Source organism: Neomonachus schauinslandi, chromosome 7, assembly GCF_002201575.2.
Source record: "Neomonachus schauinslandi chromosome 7, ASM220157v2, whole genome shotgun sequence".
Taxonomy (NCBI): Eukaryota; Metazoa; Chordata; class Mammalia; order Carnivora; family Phocidae; genus Neomonachus; species Neomonachus schauinslandi.
The window spans coordinates 86,356,191-86,371,974 of NC_058409.1; the positions used below are offsets into that span (position 1 = coordinate 86,356,191).

A 15,784-nucleotide genomic window follows, 5' to 3' on the forward strand; every position below is an offset into this window, starting at 1 on the left:
TTCTGTTTACACAAAAACCTGTATACAAATGTTCATACCACTTTCACTTCTAATAGCCAAAAGCTAGAATAAGGCCAGATGTCTAACAGGTGCATGGTTAAACTGTGGTATATACATTCTGTGGAATCCTACTTAGTAATAAAAAGGAATAAAATACATACACTTAATAAACTGAATGAACCTCCAGGGACTTACATCTGTAAGTGAAAAAAACCCAATCCCAAAAAACTATATACTGTATGATACCAGTTATGTAACATTTTTGAAATAACAAAATTTTAGACAGATTTAGTAGTTAGCCAAGGCTGGAAAAGGAGTTTCAAGAAAGAAGATGGATATGACATAAAAGGGCCACAGGAGAGATCCTGTGGTGTTGCAACTATTCAGTTATCTTGACTGTGGTGGTACATATACGAACCTATACAGGTGAGAAAAATGTAGGGAACTTAATATATACGCTGTATAAATTATGCACTACACAAAATGAGTACAGGTAAAACTGAAGATATCTGGAACCTATCTTTTTAGCAATACAGAATTTTCTTTTGGGGGTAAAAAAAAAACACGAAAAACAAAAGCTGGGGATACCTGAACAAGACTGGTGGATTACATCAACATAATATCCTGGTTTTAATATTAGACATCTTCACAAAACATCAGCATTGCAAAGCCAGGCAAAATGTATAAGAGATCGCTCTGTATTTCTTAAAACTCTTAATCTACATTTATCTCAGTAAAAATTTCAATAATAAAAGAGAGTGGAAATTTATCTACATGCTCATATGAGATATGTCCTTAACATATTAACGAAGGTATTGAATAATATTCAGACCACTTACATTACCAAAATATAAAAAAAATGTACATATATAAAGAAAATCCTAACAGAATATCAAGAGTGCAAATGAAATATGAGGGGTGATACAAAGAGACGTTTACATTCCATTTTTTTTTTTTAAAGATTTTATTTATTTATTTGACAGAGAGAGACACAGCAAGAGAGGGAACACAAGCAGGGGCAGTGGGAGAGGGAGAAGCAGGCTTCCCGCTGAGCAGGGAGCCCAATGCGGGGCTCGATCCCAGGACCCTGGGATCATGACCTGAGCCGAAGGCAGACACTTAATGACTGAGCCACCCAGGCGCCCCTACATTCCATTTTTAAGTTTGATTTTTTTTTACCATGATACCTTATTACCTTTCTTTTCCTTTTTTTTTTTTTTAAGTAGGCTCCACACCCAGTGTGGAGTCCAACAGGGGGCCTGAACTCAGGACCCTGAGATCAAGACCTGAACTAAGATCAAGAGTCATATGTTTAGGGGTGCCTGGGTGGCTCAGTCGTTGAGCGTCTGCCTTCGGCTCAGGTCATGGTCCCAGGGTCCTGGGATGGAGCCCCCCATGGGGCTCCCTGCTCCACGGGAAGCCTGCTTCTCCCTCTCCCACTCCCCCTGCTCGTATTCCTTCTCTCACTGTGTCTCTCTCTGTCAAATAAATCTTTAAAAAAAAAAAAAAAAAGGAGTCAGACGTTTAACCAAGCCACACACATGTCCCTATTTGTTACTTTTCTAACTAAAAAGAATTATAGCCCTTTCTTCAAAAGGCTACACTTCAGATTATTAAAAAAGTTTAAGAAACAATCATTCAATGAAAATCAAACCCCCCACCAAAGAGATGGGATCTTCTTTCAATGGGTTCCCATGAAAACCAGAGGATAGAGATGGAACATTTATATACACAGCAATGACAAAAGACAACCAGGAAAATGCAACAACATAATAAAGTTATACCACTTAATAGGTAGAGTACAGAAAGATCCTGATCCTACTGCAAATTAAATTCTGATGACCAAGCAAAAATGGATAAAATTCTCCTGATTATTAAACAGAAACAGAAACTGTCAATGGTAGTTAATGTCCTTAATTTAGCAAGTTAAAGCAGAAGTGTTTGGAAGAATAGAGAAAAAAAGCAAAAATGCAGAGATGTGTTTCTCAAAATTCATGACTAACTCTTCCAAATACGTGTTAGGTTCGTGGCATAAAATAATAGGCATCATTTACTGAGCACCTACTTCAGAACTAACACCATCAAGCTGCTTCACATAAAGTATCTTGTTGCACACTCTCAAATAACCCTGTAAGGTACTAGCCCCAGTTTGGAGATTAGGAACTGGGCCTCAGAGAGACAAAAGGGACTTCTCCAACTAAACAGGAAGCACAATACACACTCAGAGATTTGTTCAATTTAAAACCATTATGATTTAATATCCACAATTAAAAGGCCGAAAGTAAGAATGGTGAGGAAAAAATGAATGCTTCAGATATTAGGGAGCTCAAATTCAAAGGCCTTAGAAATTGAGCGCATGAGGAGATAAAGCAAAAAAAAAAAAGAAGACAAAAAAAACCTCTGAAGTTTTGAAATTTGGTACATGGAGGATGAGAGCTGACAGTCCACTCATCACCTTCCTACCTAAAATTTACTCCCCTCCCAACTTGTACCACTGTACCATCCACTCTTTCTTTGACTCAGTCACTACAAAGAAGGCACCATGTTACATACTGTTAATATGTAAAGATGAATCAGACCAGGAGGATAAAGGCATGAGCCAGGGCTGAGTGTGAAGCAAACCACCACTAATAGGGCAGTTTGGCTGAACCCAGAACACCTTGGGTATAGCATATGAGATTTCAGGAGGTCAGGAAAGGGTCCTACCAAAAGAGGCACTAAGTATGGGCTTTATTTGTTAGGCAAATAGGGAAAAAAGTGAGGCATTCATTGAAGGTAAAGCTTTAACCAGGGACCTACTATTTCTCATTTTGGAAGTCAGGGGTAATTTTGGGTAAGAGAGACTGGAAAGAAAAACTATATGAAGGCAAGTGATAAAAGCCTCGTAGTAGAATGGAAATGAAGAATGAAAAAGACTGGAGAATTTGTATAAATTAGAAATCGCATGATTTCTATGGGCTCCTGGCAGGCTTAGTCGGAAGAGCAATCGACCCTAGATCTTGCAGTCGTGAGGTCAAGTCCCACGTTGGGTGTAGAGACCACTTAAATTTAAACTTAATTTTAAAAAAGGGGCACCTAGGTGCCTCAGTCAGTCAAGTGCCTGACTTCAGCTCAGGTCATGATCTCAGAGTTCTGGGATCAAGCCCCGGGTCAGGCTCCCTGTTCAGCAGGGAGTCTGCTTGTCCCTCTCCCTCTGCCCCTCCCCACACACATGCACACACACTCTCTCTCTCCAATAAATAAATCTTTAAAAAAACTTAAAAAAAAAAAACTTTAAAAAAAGTTGACTTTAAGGATGGCATACAAGGCCTATCTTTATACTTTGCCTCCTGACAAGCCCACTCCTCCCCAGATTTCTATCAAAGAATTTCTTGGCACTTGCATATGCTATTCCTTCTTACTTACTGGCATATATCTGCTCAATTATACATAACCCCTCTGTGAAGTTCTTCCTGATTACTCCAGACATGCCACAGTACTGTATATCCTCCCGTCTGCTGCAACTATTCTTTTATAAGTCACAGATGACACTTCAATACTATATTAGATTTGCAGCATTTGACTACCACTCCTTTTTTTTTAATTATTTATTTATTTGAGAGAAAGAATGAGAGAGAGATTGAGCATGAGAGGGGGGACAGTCAGAGGGGGAAGCAGGCTCCCCACTGAGCAGGGAGCCCAATGAGGGACTCAATCCCGGGACTCCAGGATCATGACCTGAGCCAAAGGCAGCTGCTTAACTGACCGAGCCACCCAGGAGCCCCTGACTACCACTCCTTTAAACAGTCCTTCGACTGCTTGCTCTTTTCTTCCTCTTTCATTTTCTGCCGTCTCATCCACTTGCATGGATTCACTTTATTGCTACTCTGCTATTAGACCACTTAGTATTCTCTACTGTCATTGTTTACATTTGTCTTCCTTAAACAGTAAAGTTCCCTAAAAACACAGACTATTTTTTTTTTTTAATACTATCAGTGCCTGGCACAGAGGAAGCACTCATATGTGGTTTGATCACATAAATGAGTAAGTTACTCCAAGGTTTCCACCCTTGAAATGAACAGGAGGATGATGCCATCATTAACACAGAAGAAAATGCATGTTTGGCAATATAAGGGATAGGTTCAAAAGTGAATATGATTTGATAGAAGGTGGGTTAGTGACTAGAATTTCTTGGTTTGAAGATCAAAAGTCAGGTCAAGAGCATTTTCACACAGCAGAGTAGCAGTAAAGTGAATCCATGAAAGTGGATGAGACTGCACAAAATGAAAGAGGAAGAAAAGAGAGCAAGCAGTCAAAGGACTGTTTAAAGGAGTGGTAGTCAGGGGCGCCTGGGTGGCTCAGTTGGTTAAGTGGCTGCCTTTGGCTCAGGTCATGATCCTGGAGTCTCAGGATCGAGTCCCGCATCGAGCTCCCTGCTCAGCGGGGAGCCTGCTTCTCCCTCTGACCCTCCCCTCTCTCATGCTCAATCTCTCTCTCTCAAATAAATAAATAATAATAAAAAAACTTAAAAAAAAGGAGTGGAGTGGGTGCCTGGGTGGCTCAGTTGGTTAAGCGACTGCCTTCGGCTCAGGTCATGATCCTGGAGTCCTGGGATCGAGTCCCTGCTGAGCAGGGAGCCTGCTTCTCCCTCTGACCCTCCCCACTCTCATGTGCTCTCTCTCTCTCAAATAAATAAATAAAATCTTTTAAAAAAAAAAGAGTGGTAGTCAAATGCTGCAAATCTAACATAGTATTGAAGTGTCATCTGTGACTTATAAAAGAACAGTTGCAGCAGACAGGAGGATATAAAAAAGCCAATCCACAGAGCATTAAGGAGAAGTAAACAAAGTAGATAACTCTTTAAAGAAATTCACCATGGGGCGCCTGGGTGGCTCAGTCGTTAAGCGTCTGCCTTCGGCTCAGGTCATGATCCCAGGGTCCTGGGATCAAGCCCTACATCGGGCTCCCTGCTCTGCGGGAAGCCTGCTTCTCCCTCTCCCACTCCCCCTGCTTGTGTTCCCTCTCTCGCTGTGTCTCTCTGTCAAATAAATAAATTAAATCTTTAAAAAAAAAAAAAGAAATTCACCATAAAGGGGAAATATCCCTGGAGGAATTATAGGATACACAAAGATTCCTTTAGAATAGGAAGATGTCATCCCATTTTTAGGCAGAAACAGCGATATATTAGAAAGGTAGAGAATAAAGACTCCAGAGGAAAAGAGGAAAGAATAATGAGTAACATAAGGTCCTCCACCAAGGAGGGAGTCAAACAGTAGAACCTGAGAGGCATGGAGATAGGATCTATTTTCTTCTGAGACAGGAAAGGAGAGAGTAGAGAATTGCTGCAATGAGAACAGAGAAGAGAATCCCTGAGGAATCATTATCTCGGGAACCAACAAAAGCCTTAGGTATCATCTGCACTCACCTCTCTTTTCCTCAAATCCAGACTCCAATTTTGCCTCCAAACCAGGCAGCCCAGAAGGATTGCCCAATTCCCTCCTCTGAAATAATCTTTTGGACTATCCCCCCCTTTCTTTCTACTACTGACTCAGCCCAAGTCTAAGTTTTAATTACTATTGCAACAGACTCCTACATCCTAATGTTGCTTCTATTCTTCCCCAGTCTAAGTTTCCCAAACACAAATTTCATCGTATCATTTCTCAGCTAAAATCTCTTGCTGGCTCCCAATCTTAATCCCTTCAACACCAAATGCCACAGTCCAGATTTCTAGGCCCTATTACCTGACTACACCCATGCTACTCTACCAATCCCCAACAAATACCCCCTGAAAATACTATGTTCATTTATTTTTTTTTTAAAGATTTTATTTATTTATTTGAGAGAGAGAGAGCATGAGAGGGGGGAGGGTCAGAGGGAGAAGGAGACTCCCTGCTGAGCAGGGATCCAGATGTAGGACTCGATCCTGGGACTCCAGGGTCATGACCCAAGCCGAAGGCAGTCGCTTAACCAACTGAGCCACCCAGGCGCCCCAGTACTACATTCACTTAATTCTCCACATCCAAAGTACCTTTCTAAACCTAGCCAAACCCAACCAAGACCAATTCAAGTTCCACTTCTTCCTTGAAGCTTGACTACTCTAGGTTTCACTCATCTCTCCACTCAACTCTTTAACCACTTAATCATCCACAGCACAGAACTCAGTACCGGGGGTGATTTTTTAGTATTTTATGAATCCCCAAGATTGTATGGGATTGTTAAAACACCAAAATACCTATTTTTATATATTTTTAAAGATTTTATTTATTCATTTGAGAGAGACAGAGATAGTGAGAGAAAGCATGAGTGGGGAGGAGAGGAAGAAGCAGGCTCTCCCCTGCGCAGGGAGCCCGACGGCGGGGCTCGATCCCAGGACCTGAGCCGAAGGCAGACACTTAACTGACTGAGGCACCCAGGTGCCCCCAAAATATCTATTTTTAAATAGCAAAAAAGTCTCCATTCAGAGGCATCCCACTCTTGGTATCAGCTCAGGTCATGATCTCAGGGTCATGAGATCCAGCCATTAGTCATGGCTCCTCCAAGCACAGTGGGGAGTGTACTCGAGATTCTCTCTCTCTCCCTCTGTCCCTCCCCCCACCCGCCACCCCAGCAGGTGTGTGATCTCTCTATAACAAATAAATCTTTTTTTAAAAAGTCTTCAGGGGAGCCTGGGTGGCTCAGTCGGTTAAGCATCTGCCTTCAGCTCAGGTCATGATCCCTGGGGTCCTGGAATCGAGCCCTGACTCGGGCTCCCTGCTCAGCAGGGAGCCTACTTCTCTCTCTCCCTCTGCCCCCTGCTTGTGCTCTCACTCTCTTTCAAATAAATAAAATCTTTTAAAAAGTAAAAAATAAAAAAAGTCTCCACTGAAACATCTTCCTATGGACAATATAGTGTCTATCTCTACCTAATGAAAGAACTAATATTATACTGCCAATTACAATTAAAACCGCAAACAAATCTGGTGAAAAGATGCTGTTTCTTTTTTTTTTAAAGATTTTATTTATTTATTAGACAGAGAGAGAAAGAGCAATACAAGCAGGGGGAGCAGCAGGCAGAGGGAGAGGGAGAAGCAGGCTCCCCACTGATCAGGGAGCCTGATGCGGGGCTCGATCCCAAGACCCCGGGACCACAACCCGAGCCAAAGGCAGACGCTTAACCGGCTGAGTCACCCAGGTGCCCCAAGATGCTGTGTCTCTTAAAATCAATGTAAATAAAGAAAAACCACTCTGATTATAGGCAAGGAAAGGATGATCTAGGTTGAGTACCTAGATGTAAACAAATGACAACCAGTAAACAAATGACAATGGACAATAATAGGACAGGAGCAATCCTGAAAATGAAAAGCAAAGCTGGGGGCGCCTGGGTGGCTTAGTCACTGGGCGTCTGCCTTCAGCTCAAGTCATGATCCCAGGGTCCTGGGATCGAGCCGTGTCTGGCTCCCTGCTCTGCAGGAAGCCTGCTTCTCCCTCTCCCACTGCCCCTGCTTGTGTTCCCTCTCTTGCTGTGTCTTTCTCTGTCAAATAAATAAAATCTTTAAAAAAATAAATAAAATAAAATCCTAAGTAAACCCTTTTCTCCTTATTATGAAATTTTTGCCCCCATTGTAAGTGGATTCATTTTCAGTGATCTTCTTTAAATAAAGAGTATAATATGTACATCAGACGAGCCTGAGCTACCTACATCCTAAAAGTTTTGACAATCCCTAAATTCATGGATACCACCATAGTATAAAATCTCCATAAAATATGTAAGTAAGGGAAGAGTATAAAACAAATAACTGCTACAAATCAGCCTAATGAGTAAACCAGGCCCAGCCAAGAGTGTCAGACAATCAGAAGTCCCTACAGAAAACCAAGAGTACTGAGATAATTCTGATTTCAAGGGTTTTAGTCTTGTCTCTAATAATCTCAAGTGCCTTGAAGAAGACCTATGTCATTTATGACATCTCTTTTTACTACAAGGCTATGAAGACCCAATGAGACAACACAGACCAAAGCACTTAATAAGCTGTAAGTTACTGCCTGTTTAAACTTGTAGCTCTGAGACCAACCTTCCTTCAATATTTTATTAAGCACCTATATATTATAAAACACTGTACACTATATATGTTCAGTGGCAAGAATTAGAAGGTGCCAACCCAATTAAATATAAAAGCATCAAGTCAGGACTACTGACTATGACAATCATTTCACATCATTACATTCAAACAAAATAACTTAAAAGCATATAAGGCAGGAGCCTGAGTGGCTCAGGTGGTTAAGTGTCTGTCTTCGGCTCAGGACATGATCCTGGGGTCCTGGCATAGAGACCAGCGTCAGGGTTCCTGGTCAGCGGGGAGTCTGCTTCTCCCTCTGCCCCTCCCCTCCTACTTGTGCTCTCTCTCTCTCAAATAAATAAATAAAATCTTAAAAAAAAAAGCACGTAAGGATAAACTGATGAGGCTGCTTATTTATGACAGGACGCAAACAGTCTGCTTATAGCTAGATATACAAGACAACAGACAATATGATCTTGAATCATGTGTCTTTCTCTAATTCTAGACAGGGAGTATATAATCCTAAGAACTACTCTTACTGTCACATAATAAGAGAATCTGATTCTATCGTAATATCACAGAACAAAAAGACAAATAGCATTTGCTAATGATTTTCTAAAATTTCCAGCCCTGAGGAGCCTGGGTGGCTCAGTCAGTTGAGAAACCAACTCTTGGTTTCGGCTCAGGTCATATCTCAGGTCCTGAGATCAAGCCGCGCATTGGGCTCCATTGCTCAGTGCTGAGTCTGCTTGGGATTTCTCTCCCTCTCCCTCCGCCTCTCTGCGCCTCTACTCGTGCGCTCACTTGTGCTCGCTCATGCTCTCTCTCTCTCAAAAAAATAAATCATAAAAAAGTAAAATTTCCCGCCCTGAGCATAGAATCTAATGCAGAGTAAGTGCTCTATACCTCATGTATCAACTGTGGTCTGTATTAATAGTGTGTGATCATATAGAATTACTTTTAATTACACCTTTCCCAAGCTATATTGTTCAACTGAATTTGCATTCTCAGACTGATTTAACTTTTTCAAATCTTCAGTTAAAAAATATCAAAGGCGGGGCGCCTGGGTGGCTCAGTCGTTGAGCATCTGCCTTCGGCTCAGGTCATGATCCCAGGGTCCTGGGATCGAGCCCCGCATCGGGCTCCCTGCTCCACGGGAAGTCTGCTTCTCCTTCTCCCACTCCCCCCGCTTGTGTTCCCTCTCTCGCTGTGTCTCTCTCTGTCAAATAAATAAATAAAAAATCTTCAAAAAAAAATTTAAAAAAAAAATATCAAAGGCAAAAATCAAAGCTATAGATTGCACCCACAATCTTAACCCAGAGGCCTAAAATAAACAGGTTACTTGCCTCTTCAAGCCCATAAAGTCTTTAAGCAAATTTAGACTTTCTGCCAGAAAAAAAAAATTCTATTTATACAAGTTTTCTAACTCCCAGTTTAGATACCTAACATACTGTCCATAGGCTCCAATATTTTCAATTCTTTATAACAGAGCCAATACTCCACTGACATCTCTTTTGATGAGAAACAAACAGATTTATATTTCTATATATATGCTTCTAGAGGATTATCTATCTCCACTGTTAGACCTAGGGTTCTATGTAAATACAAAGGCAAAAAACTATACACGTAAAATAACTTCAGTGTGAACCCAAGAAAAGGGGTTTGTCTAAGCTGCCAAGAGGCTGCCAACACAGCCTAGCCACCCTAAAAAATACTTAGGACAATACAGACTCAAGGTAACCACCAAAACAAATTTTTAAAATCTGCAACTGCCAAGTTAAGAAACCAAGGAGTACTAAAGAATATTTCATATATAAATCAACAAACAAAAGCGACACACCCACATTCTCTGTGGCTTTAAAGAACATCAAGGCTATTGATAGCCTTGAATGTTTAATGCACTCAAAACGATCACCACATAAAATTTTTTCTGATTAAAACCTTAAAGATTCAGAGTCATCATGGGGTGGGGAGATCTTCTGTGGTGACACTACAGATGACCTAACAATACATCTGAACAGAAACAAAATTAGAATCAAGTATTTAAAGCTGAAGGGTATTTTTTTAACAACCAAGAAGTTTGATTTTAAAGGTGATGAAACAGAGACTAAAAGAAGTCAACTGATCATTATGCTAACTGATCAAGAAATTCTGCAAAAGATCGAATAAAAAGGAACTTCATCATTTACAACTCTTTAACAACAGTACACAGCACTACTGAAGAACTCAAATTAGATTTTCTTCTATTTCTATACACGTACACATACCACACATGTATACATACATAAACTTTAAAACTAAAAACTAGAAAAGGCTCGAGAGCCTACTCTGATGGTGACATTTATCTAAAGCATAGGATGCTATACCTTCACAACAGGTAGTTCAGAAAAACTGGCCTAATTTAAATTTTGACTGATGTCCAAGAAGGTCTTCTCATCTTAGCTACTTTCAATTTGTACCCAAATGCACTCCAAACTGAAGCAAGAGTCACCCCATCAACTAAAAAAAAAGGACTCCAGGAAATTAATTGGTCCACCTGTACTCATGATACCAGCAAGCCAAAGCATTTAAAAATGAAAAAAAAAATCTAAACAAATGTATACCTCCATTTGAAAAATAAAATCTGAACTCAATCAAATGCCCTTAAAGTTCTAACTCTTAGCCAGTCCTCAATGGAAAGTTAATTGGGAAAAAACCTGAAAAGAACCAAACTCATACAACAGAGATAAATTTAAAAATCAAAGTAAAATTTCCCCAAAAAGCCTATCATTAGCAATAGGCTCTCAGCCATGAACTGATAAGCAACCAAAAACCAATTAGTTATGTTTCTCTTTAAGTTGCCTGTATATATACATTTATGTATATATTTAAGTTGTACCAAAAACTGCTTACAAATGGCAATTCCTGTGAAGTAGATGATGATGAAGTTCCAGGTAATTCTAGCATGTTTCCTAATGTACTGGTACTGGAGTCTGGATCATCCTGAAAAGATAAATTTATTGAGTTTAATTGCTCTTCTATGGTAACGTTTGTATCTCCTAGTGAAAAGGGGGCTGGGAGAAGGGCTGCTTTTTCATTGCTGCCGTCCACTTCATTTCTTTGCTTATTTTTCTGTGTTTCAGTTTGAGGAGCTAATGGCAAGAATGGCGATTTGACTGCACCGTGTCTACTCTCTGGTGTGCTGTCTTGTTCATTTCCCATGGCCACGTCTACACCATTCTCTGATTTAGGCTCATAATTGCAGGTGGCATTGGTCTGAGTTTCCTCAAAGATCTCCTCTATACTCTCATCCTCTGTGACTGGCTGTTCTGGGTCCATTTCAGAATCTACATCTGCATCGTCCACACAAGTAAAATTCTCAAAGTGCAGAAAGCCATTCTTGATAGTCTTTGTTACTTTTACCTGGAGTTCAGGGGAGTTATTACAAGAGGGTTCCTGTTTCATAGCAAGTGCTGTTGGACCACCAGGACTCAAAGAAGTGCAAACAACTGGCGACTGAGCTCTTGAATCACTTTTTTCAGGGTCTTGAAAGGATTCTGATCCATCAGCAGACCCATTTAAATACTCTACATTGATCATGGAGGCCAAATCCTGTAGTCTCCGCAGTGGAATGTAACAAGATGGAGAATCTTGTCCATAAGCATTTTGGGATGTTCCACTGGCAGTCGATAACTGCATAGTACACCCATTAAGTGGCTCAGAAAAATTGGATTGACCATTACCGAAAGGGCTGTCCTTGTCTTCAGGGGCATCTAAATTCACTGGATTGGAAAAGGGCAGCAGACAATTTCTTCTAGATACTTCACAGGTCTGATCCATCCTGGGCCAGCATCAACCTGGAATCCAAAAACAGCAATTAATCGGAGTTTATAGGCCATTTGACTCTTATCTTCAAAATGGCAGCCAATTCTCAAGGCCTAGTGGCCTCGATGCCTTTCTGCTGCACTTCCATGGGCGGAAAAAGTTCCCCAGCTGACGATGGAAAAATGGCCTCGGTGAGCCTCCGCAAACTCCATCTTCCCGGAGCTGGGCAGATCTTGCCACATGCAAACAGCCCGTCCCTTTTTCCTGCACTGCAGACTGGTGGACAGTTGGGCTGAACTAAAATTAAAATCCCTTTGGCAGTAGAAATTCCTAAATCTCAAACAGGAATCGTCCTCCCCATCCCCCGCTGGGGGTGGGGGGTGTCCAGCGGCCGGATCTCCAAAAGGGAGGGGGGCTGTAGGGCTCGAGGGGGGCTCCCGGACGCTGCACAAAAAGGTTACCCCCCCTCCTTCCTGGCTCGCTCGGGCGCAGCGGTCACAATAGCGCTGCACCCTGCGCCCAGCCGGCGCTGAAGCCCTTGCAGCGGCCGTGCCCAGGCCGCAGGCGAGTCGGCCGAAGCGGGTGCACCCCGAACCTCGCCTTCCAGACTGCAGGACTGCTCAGTCCACGGCTGCAGGGCCCAGAGGCCGGGACGCGGCAGGGGGAGAGAAACGGAGGCAGCCGGTGAAGCCGAGTCAGGGCAGCAGCAGCTGCTACAGCTTGACAAACATGGCTGCTGCCGACGCCGCCGCCGCCTGCCCGGGCCGCGCTCCTTCCCGCAGCCGCGGCAGCACCTCCTGGCCGAGCCGATCGCACTCATCAATATTAAGCAGCAAGCAAAGTTTGCTGCAGGAGGGCAGCCGGCCCCGCGCCCACCAGCCGGCTACCTGAGGGGAGGCGGAGGCCGTGGTGCGCGCGGGAGGCCGGCGGGGCAAGGGCCGCGCCGGGAGGAAGTTCGCGGCGGCCGGGCCGGCTAGGCCTGAGCCCGGCTGGTAGTGATGGAGGGGGAGGGGGCCCGCGGCTACAACGCCGCGGGCCACCAACACCGCGCCGCACCCGGCCCTCCCCCGCGCCCCTCACCTCACGGCCACCACCATCTTCCCCGCCCGGCCACCTCCTCCCTCCTCCTCGCGCCTGCCCGCCACCCGCCCCAGCGCACTAGTTACCGTGCCCCGCGCCCCCTCCCGGGCCGGCTGGGGGGAGGGGGTGACCCTCATTACACTGGGGCGCGAGCGGAGCCTTGGGGAGAGAGCGGAGCCGCTCGCCGCACCCCCCTCCCCCCGCGTCTCTCTTCAGGGGAGAAGGCAGCGAGCGCGACCTGCCCCGGCCTATTCCGCCGCCGCCTCCTCCTCCTCACACCCCCACCGCGCGCGCCCCCGCGGCGGCGCGTGCGACCCAGCGCCTCGCGCCGACCCGCGTGCGGCTGGGGCACCGAGTGCGCGCGCACCCCTTCCCCCACCGCGCGCGCGCTCCCTCGCCTCACTCTTCGGGGTTCAGGGCGGGTGAAGTCGGGCTCGCGAGCGCGCCGCCCAATCAGCGGAGCCGCCGCTGCCGCCCCCTCCCCTCCCCTTGCGCGCCCGCTCGCGGCCCGGGCCTACGGGCCGGCCCGACTGCCCGGGCGGGGCCTGAGGCAGGCTCCCCAGGGGCCTCGCGCGCCTCCCCGGAGTGTCTGGGCCTGCGGGCGTCGTGGGTGGCACTCAGATCCCCTCACCTACCTCGGGGCGCTGCGCCGGCCCCGAGCTGCACACGGCTCCTGCACCCTACCCAACTCGAGCCCCAACCCCGGCGGCACCTGGCCCGGCTGAGGCCTGTCCGACCGCCCCGCCAGCCCCGCTCGGGCCCGCGTCAGTCCCGACCTCCATCTTAGGTTACAGCCCGGCTCCCCATCCACTGGGCACCTGCCCTCAGCCCGCTCGGCTCGGCCCGAGGCCAAGGCAACCCCCCCTCCTACCGCGGGGCTCACCTGGGGGCTTGGGCTGGGGTCTTCGAGGCCTCAGGCCCCGAGCAGGCGCGGCCGCAGGTGAACCCCCTGCCCGGCCGCACCCCAAACCCACACCACCACCACCACAGACCAAGCTGAGCAGGAAACAAAATGGAGGCAGCAGCTCGGGTCTGCCTCCCCGAGCCAAGCTTGTGCAGCCTCAGGGCTCCCTCCTGCCGCAGGCCCGACGCCCGCGAGGCAGGGGGCTGGCTCGTCCCGGGCAACACAGGCAGCCGCCCTAGAGCAGCGCAGACAGGCCGGAGACTCGGCCCTGCGGTCCCCACAGCCCCTCACCCACCACCCTTTCCCTTCCCCCTCCCCCCCATTTCTCTCCCTCCCCCTGCCCGGCCTTGCGGGGTGAGCGGCGACCGGGAGCCGGGTCGGGTCGGGTTACCCGCCCGGGCACTGCTTGCCCGGCCGTGCCCTCGGCCGGGGAATGAGGCCAGGCGACCCCCGCGCTGAGCCCACCCCCCGCACCGGAGCCGGGCAGCAGCCTGACAGCGCGCCCGCACCTCGGCCTGCCGCCGTGCGGCCCCCGCCCTGTGAGGCCGTGTCCCCAGCCCGGGCACCGCCGGGACGAAGCTCCCTCACCACCCCCGGGCCCAGGGGTCCTCGCTGCCTCGGGCGGGGCGAGGGGCGCGCTGGGGGGAGGGGTCCACTAATCCCTGCACCGCCTCCCGCGCCTAGTCTGGGTCTGGGCCTGGCACCGGGACTCGGGCCGCGGGCGCGGGCGGGCGTCAGTAGGTGTGTGCGCGCGGGGCAGGGGACGCGGGCTGGGGGCCCGGAGGGGCCGCGCCTCGCACCGCGGACGCTGCAGTTCTCCGCACCCAGGCAGATGGCCCTCTCGTGCCACAGCCGCCCAGCGCAGGCCGCCGGCTCCGCAGCCCTGATCCCCCGGGAGCGCGCGCCTCGCCCCTGCGAGCCGGGCTTCGGGACCCCGGCGGAACTGCGTTGAGAGGGCGGACCGCCGGGCTGGCCCAGCAAGGTCTAACCGCCTAATCTTCGGCCGGGTGCTGTCTGCTCCCAGGGCGCCTTGGACCTCGAGGCCTGCACCCAGCGCCCCGGGCCCCACAGCCCTGGCCTAGAGCGGCCGCGATGCGTCCAATCATCAAAGGCGGTGCAAGGACAGGTCAAGGAACCCAAACCCAGCCTCACCCCGGGACTCCGGCCCCCTAGGCCCTTCCCCCAATTCGGTCTGACTCCGTCGCCCCCTGGGCCTGTACCCCGGCAAAAAGCTCACCGCGGCAGCTAGCTGTTACCAAAAATGCTAAGGGCATCCTCGCTGTTCAGAGAAAACCACGATCTACCGCCATAAAAATCCCGCCTCCTCCAGAAAGCCTTCTGTGATTAGAGTTAACTCCATCTCAAAGCTGAGGGCACCGCCCTCGAGAGCCACGTGACCACCATTCCTCCCTGGGCTTAGTAAATGTGCATAATTATTGCCCCAGTGGAGTGTTTACCCGCAGCCCTTCTATCTGTTAGCCGTGAACCCACTTGGGAGAAAGGCCACTTTTGGCCTTGCCCTACACGGTATTGGCATGGGGATCCCTAAACTCCACCCTTCAGCCTTTCCCGTCCTTCACCCCGAGATTGGTCCGGATAGGCTAGGAGCTCAGGATGCCCCTAACCTCCTACTCTCCAAGGCCCACAGACCAGCCATGGAGGCACACAAGTAAACACCGGCTTAGCACACCGTAAGTGCTGGGATGCAGGCCCTGCCAAGACAACAAGCAGACTTTCTTGAAGGGTAGATTCCCCCCCTGGACCCAGAGTAATGCCCCCCCTCCAACTATGACCCCAGGGGGCCTCTGAGGTACTCTGAAGGTTCCCAAGTGCAAAGTAAGGTTGGCAGTGTTCTGTGCACTAGGACCAGCCAGAGAAAAGCTGGGTCTACACCCCAGGGTCCCGCCCTACAGGGACCAGCCCTTGTTCTGCTAAGGAGAAACTCCTGCCAACCCCTTCTGGGCAATTCAGTGGGGAAGCTTTG

The 15,784-nt window shown here is 47.8% G+C and overlaps 1 protein-coding gene across 1 annotated transcript in view; it reads right to left on the reverse strand.

Moving 5' to 3' along the window:
* NSD1 (nuclear receptor binding SET domain protein 1) overlaps positions 1–13,163 on the reverse strand; it is a 139,560-nt gene extending 126,397 nt beyond the window's left edge. The window contains exons 1-2 of the mRNA XM_044917101.1: positions 12,983–13,163; positions 10,905–11,848 (exon numbers count right to left, since the gene is read on the reverse strand). Of these exons, the coding sequence (XP_044773036.1) occupies positions 10,905–11,831 (927 nt within the window). The 5' untranslated portion in view covers positions 11,832–11,848; positions 12,983–13,163. The remainder of the gene's footprint in view (positions 1–10,904; positions 11,849–12,982) is intronic.
* Positions 13,164–15,784: the final 2,621 nt, after the last annotated feature.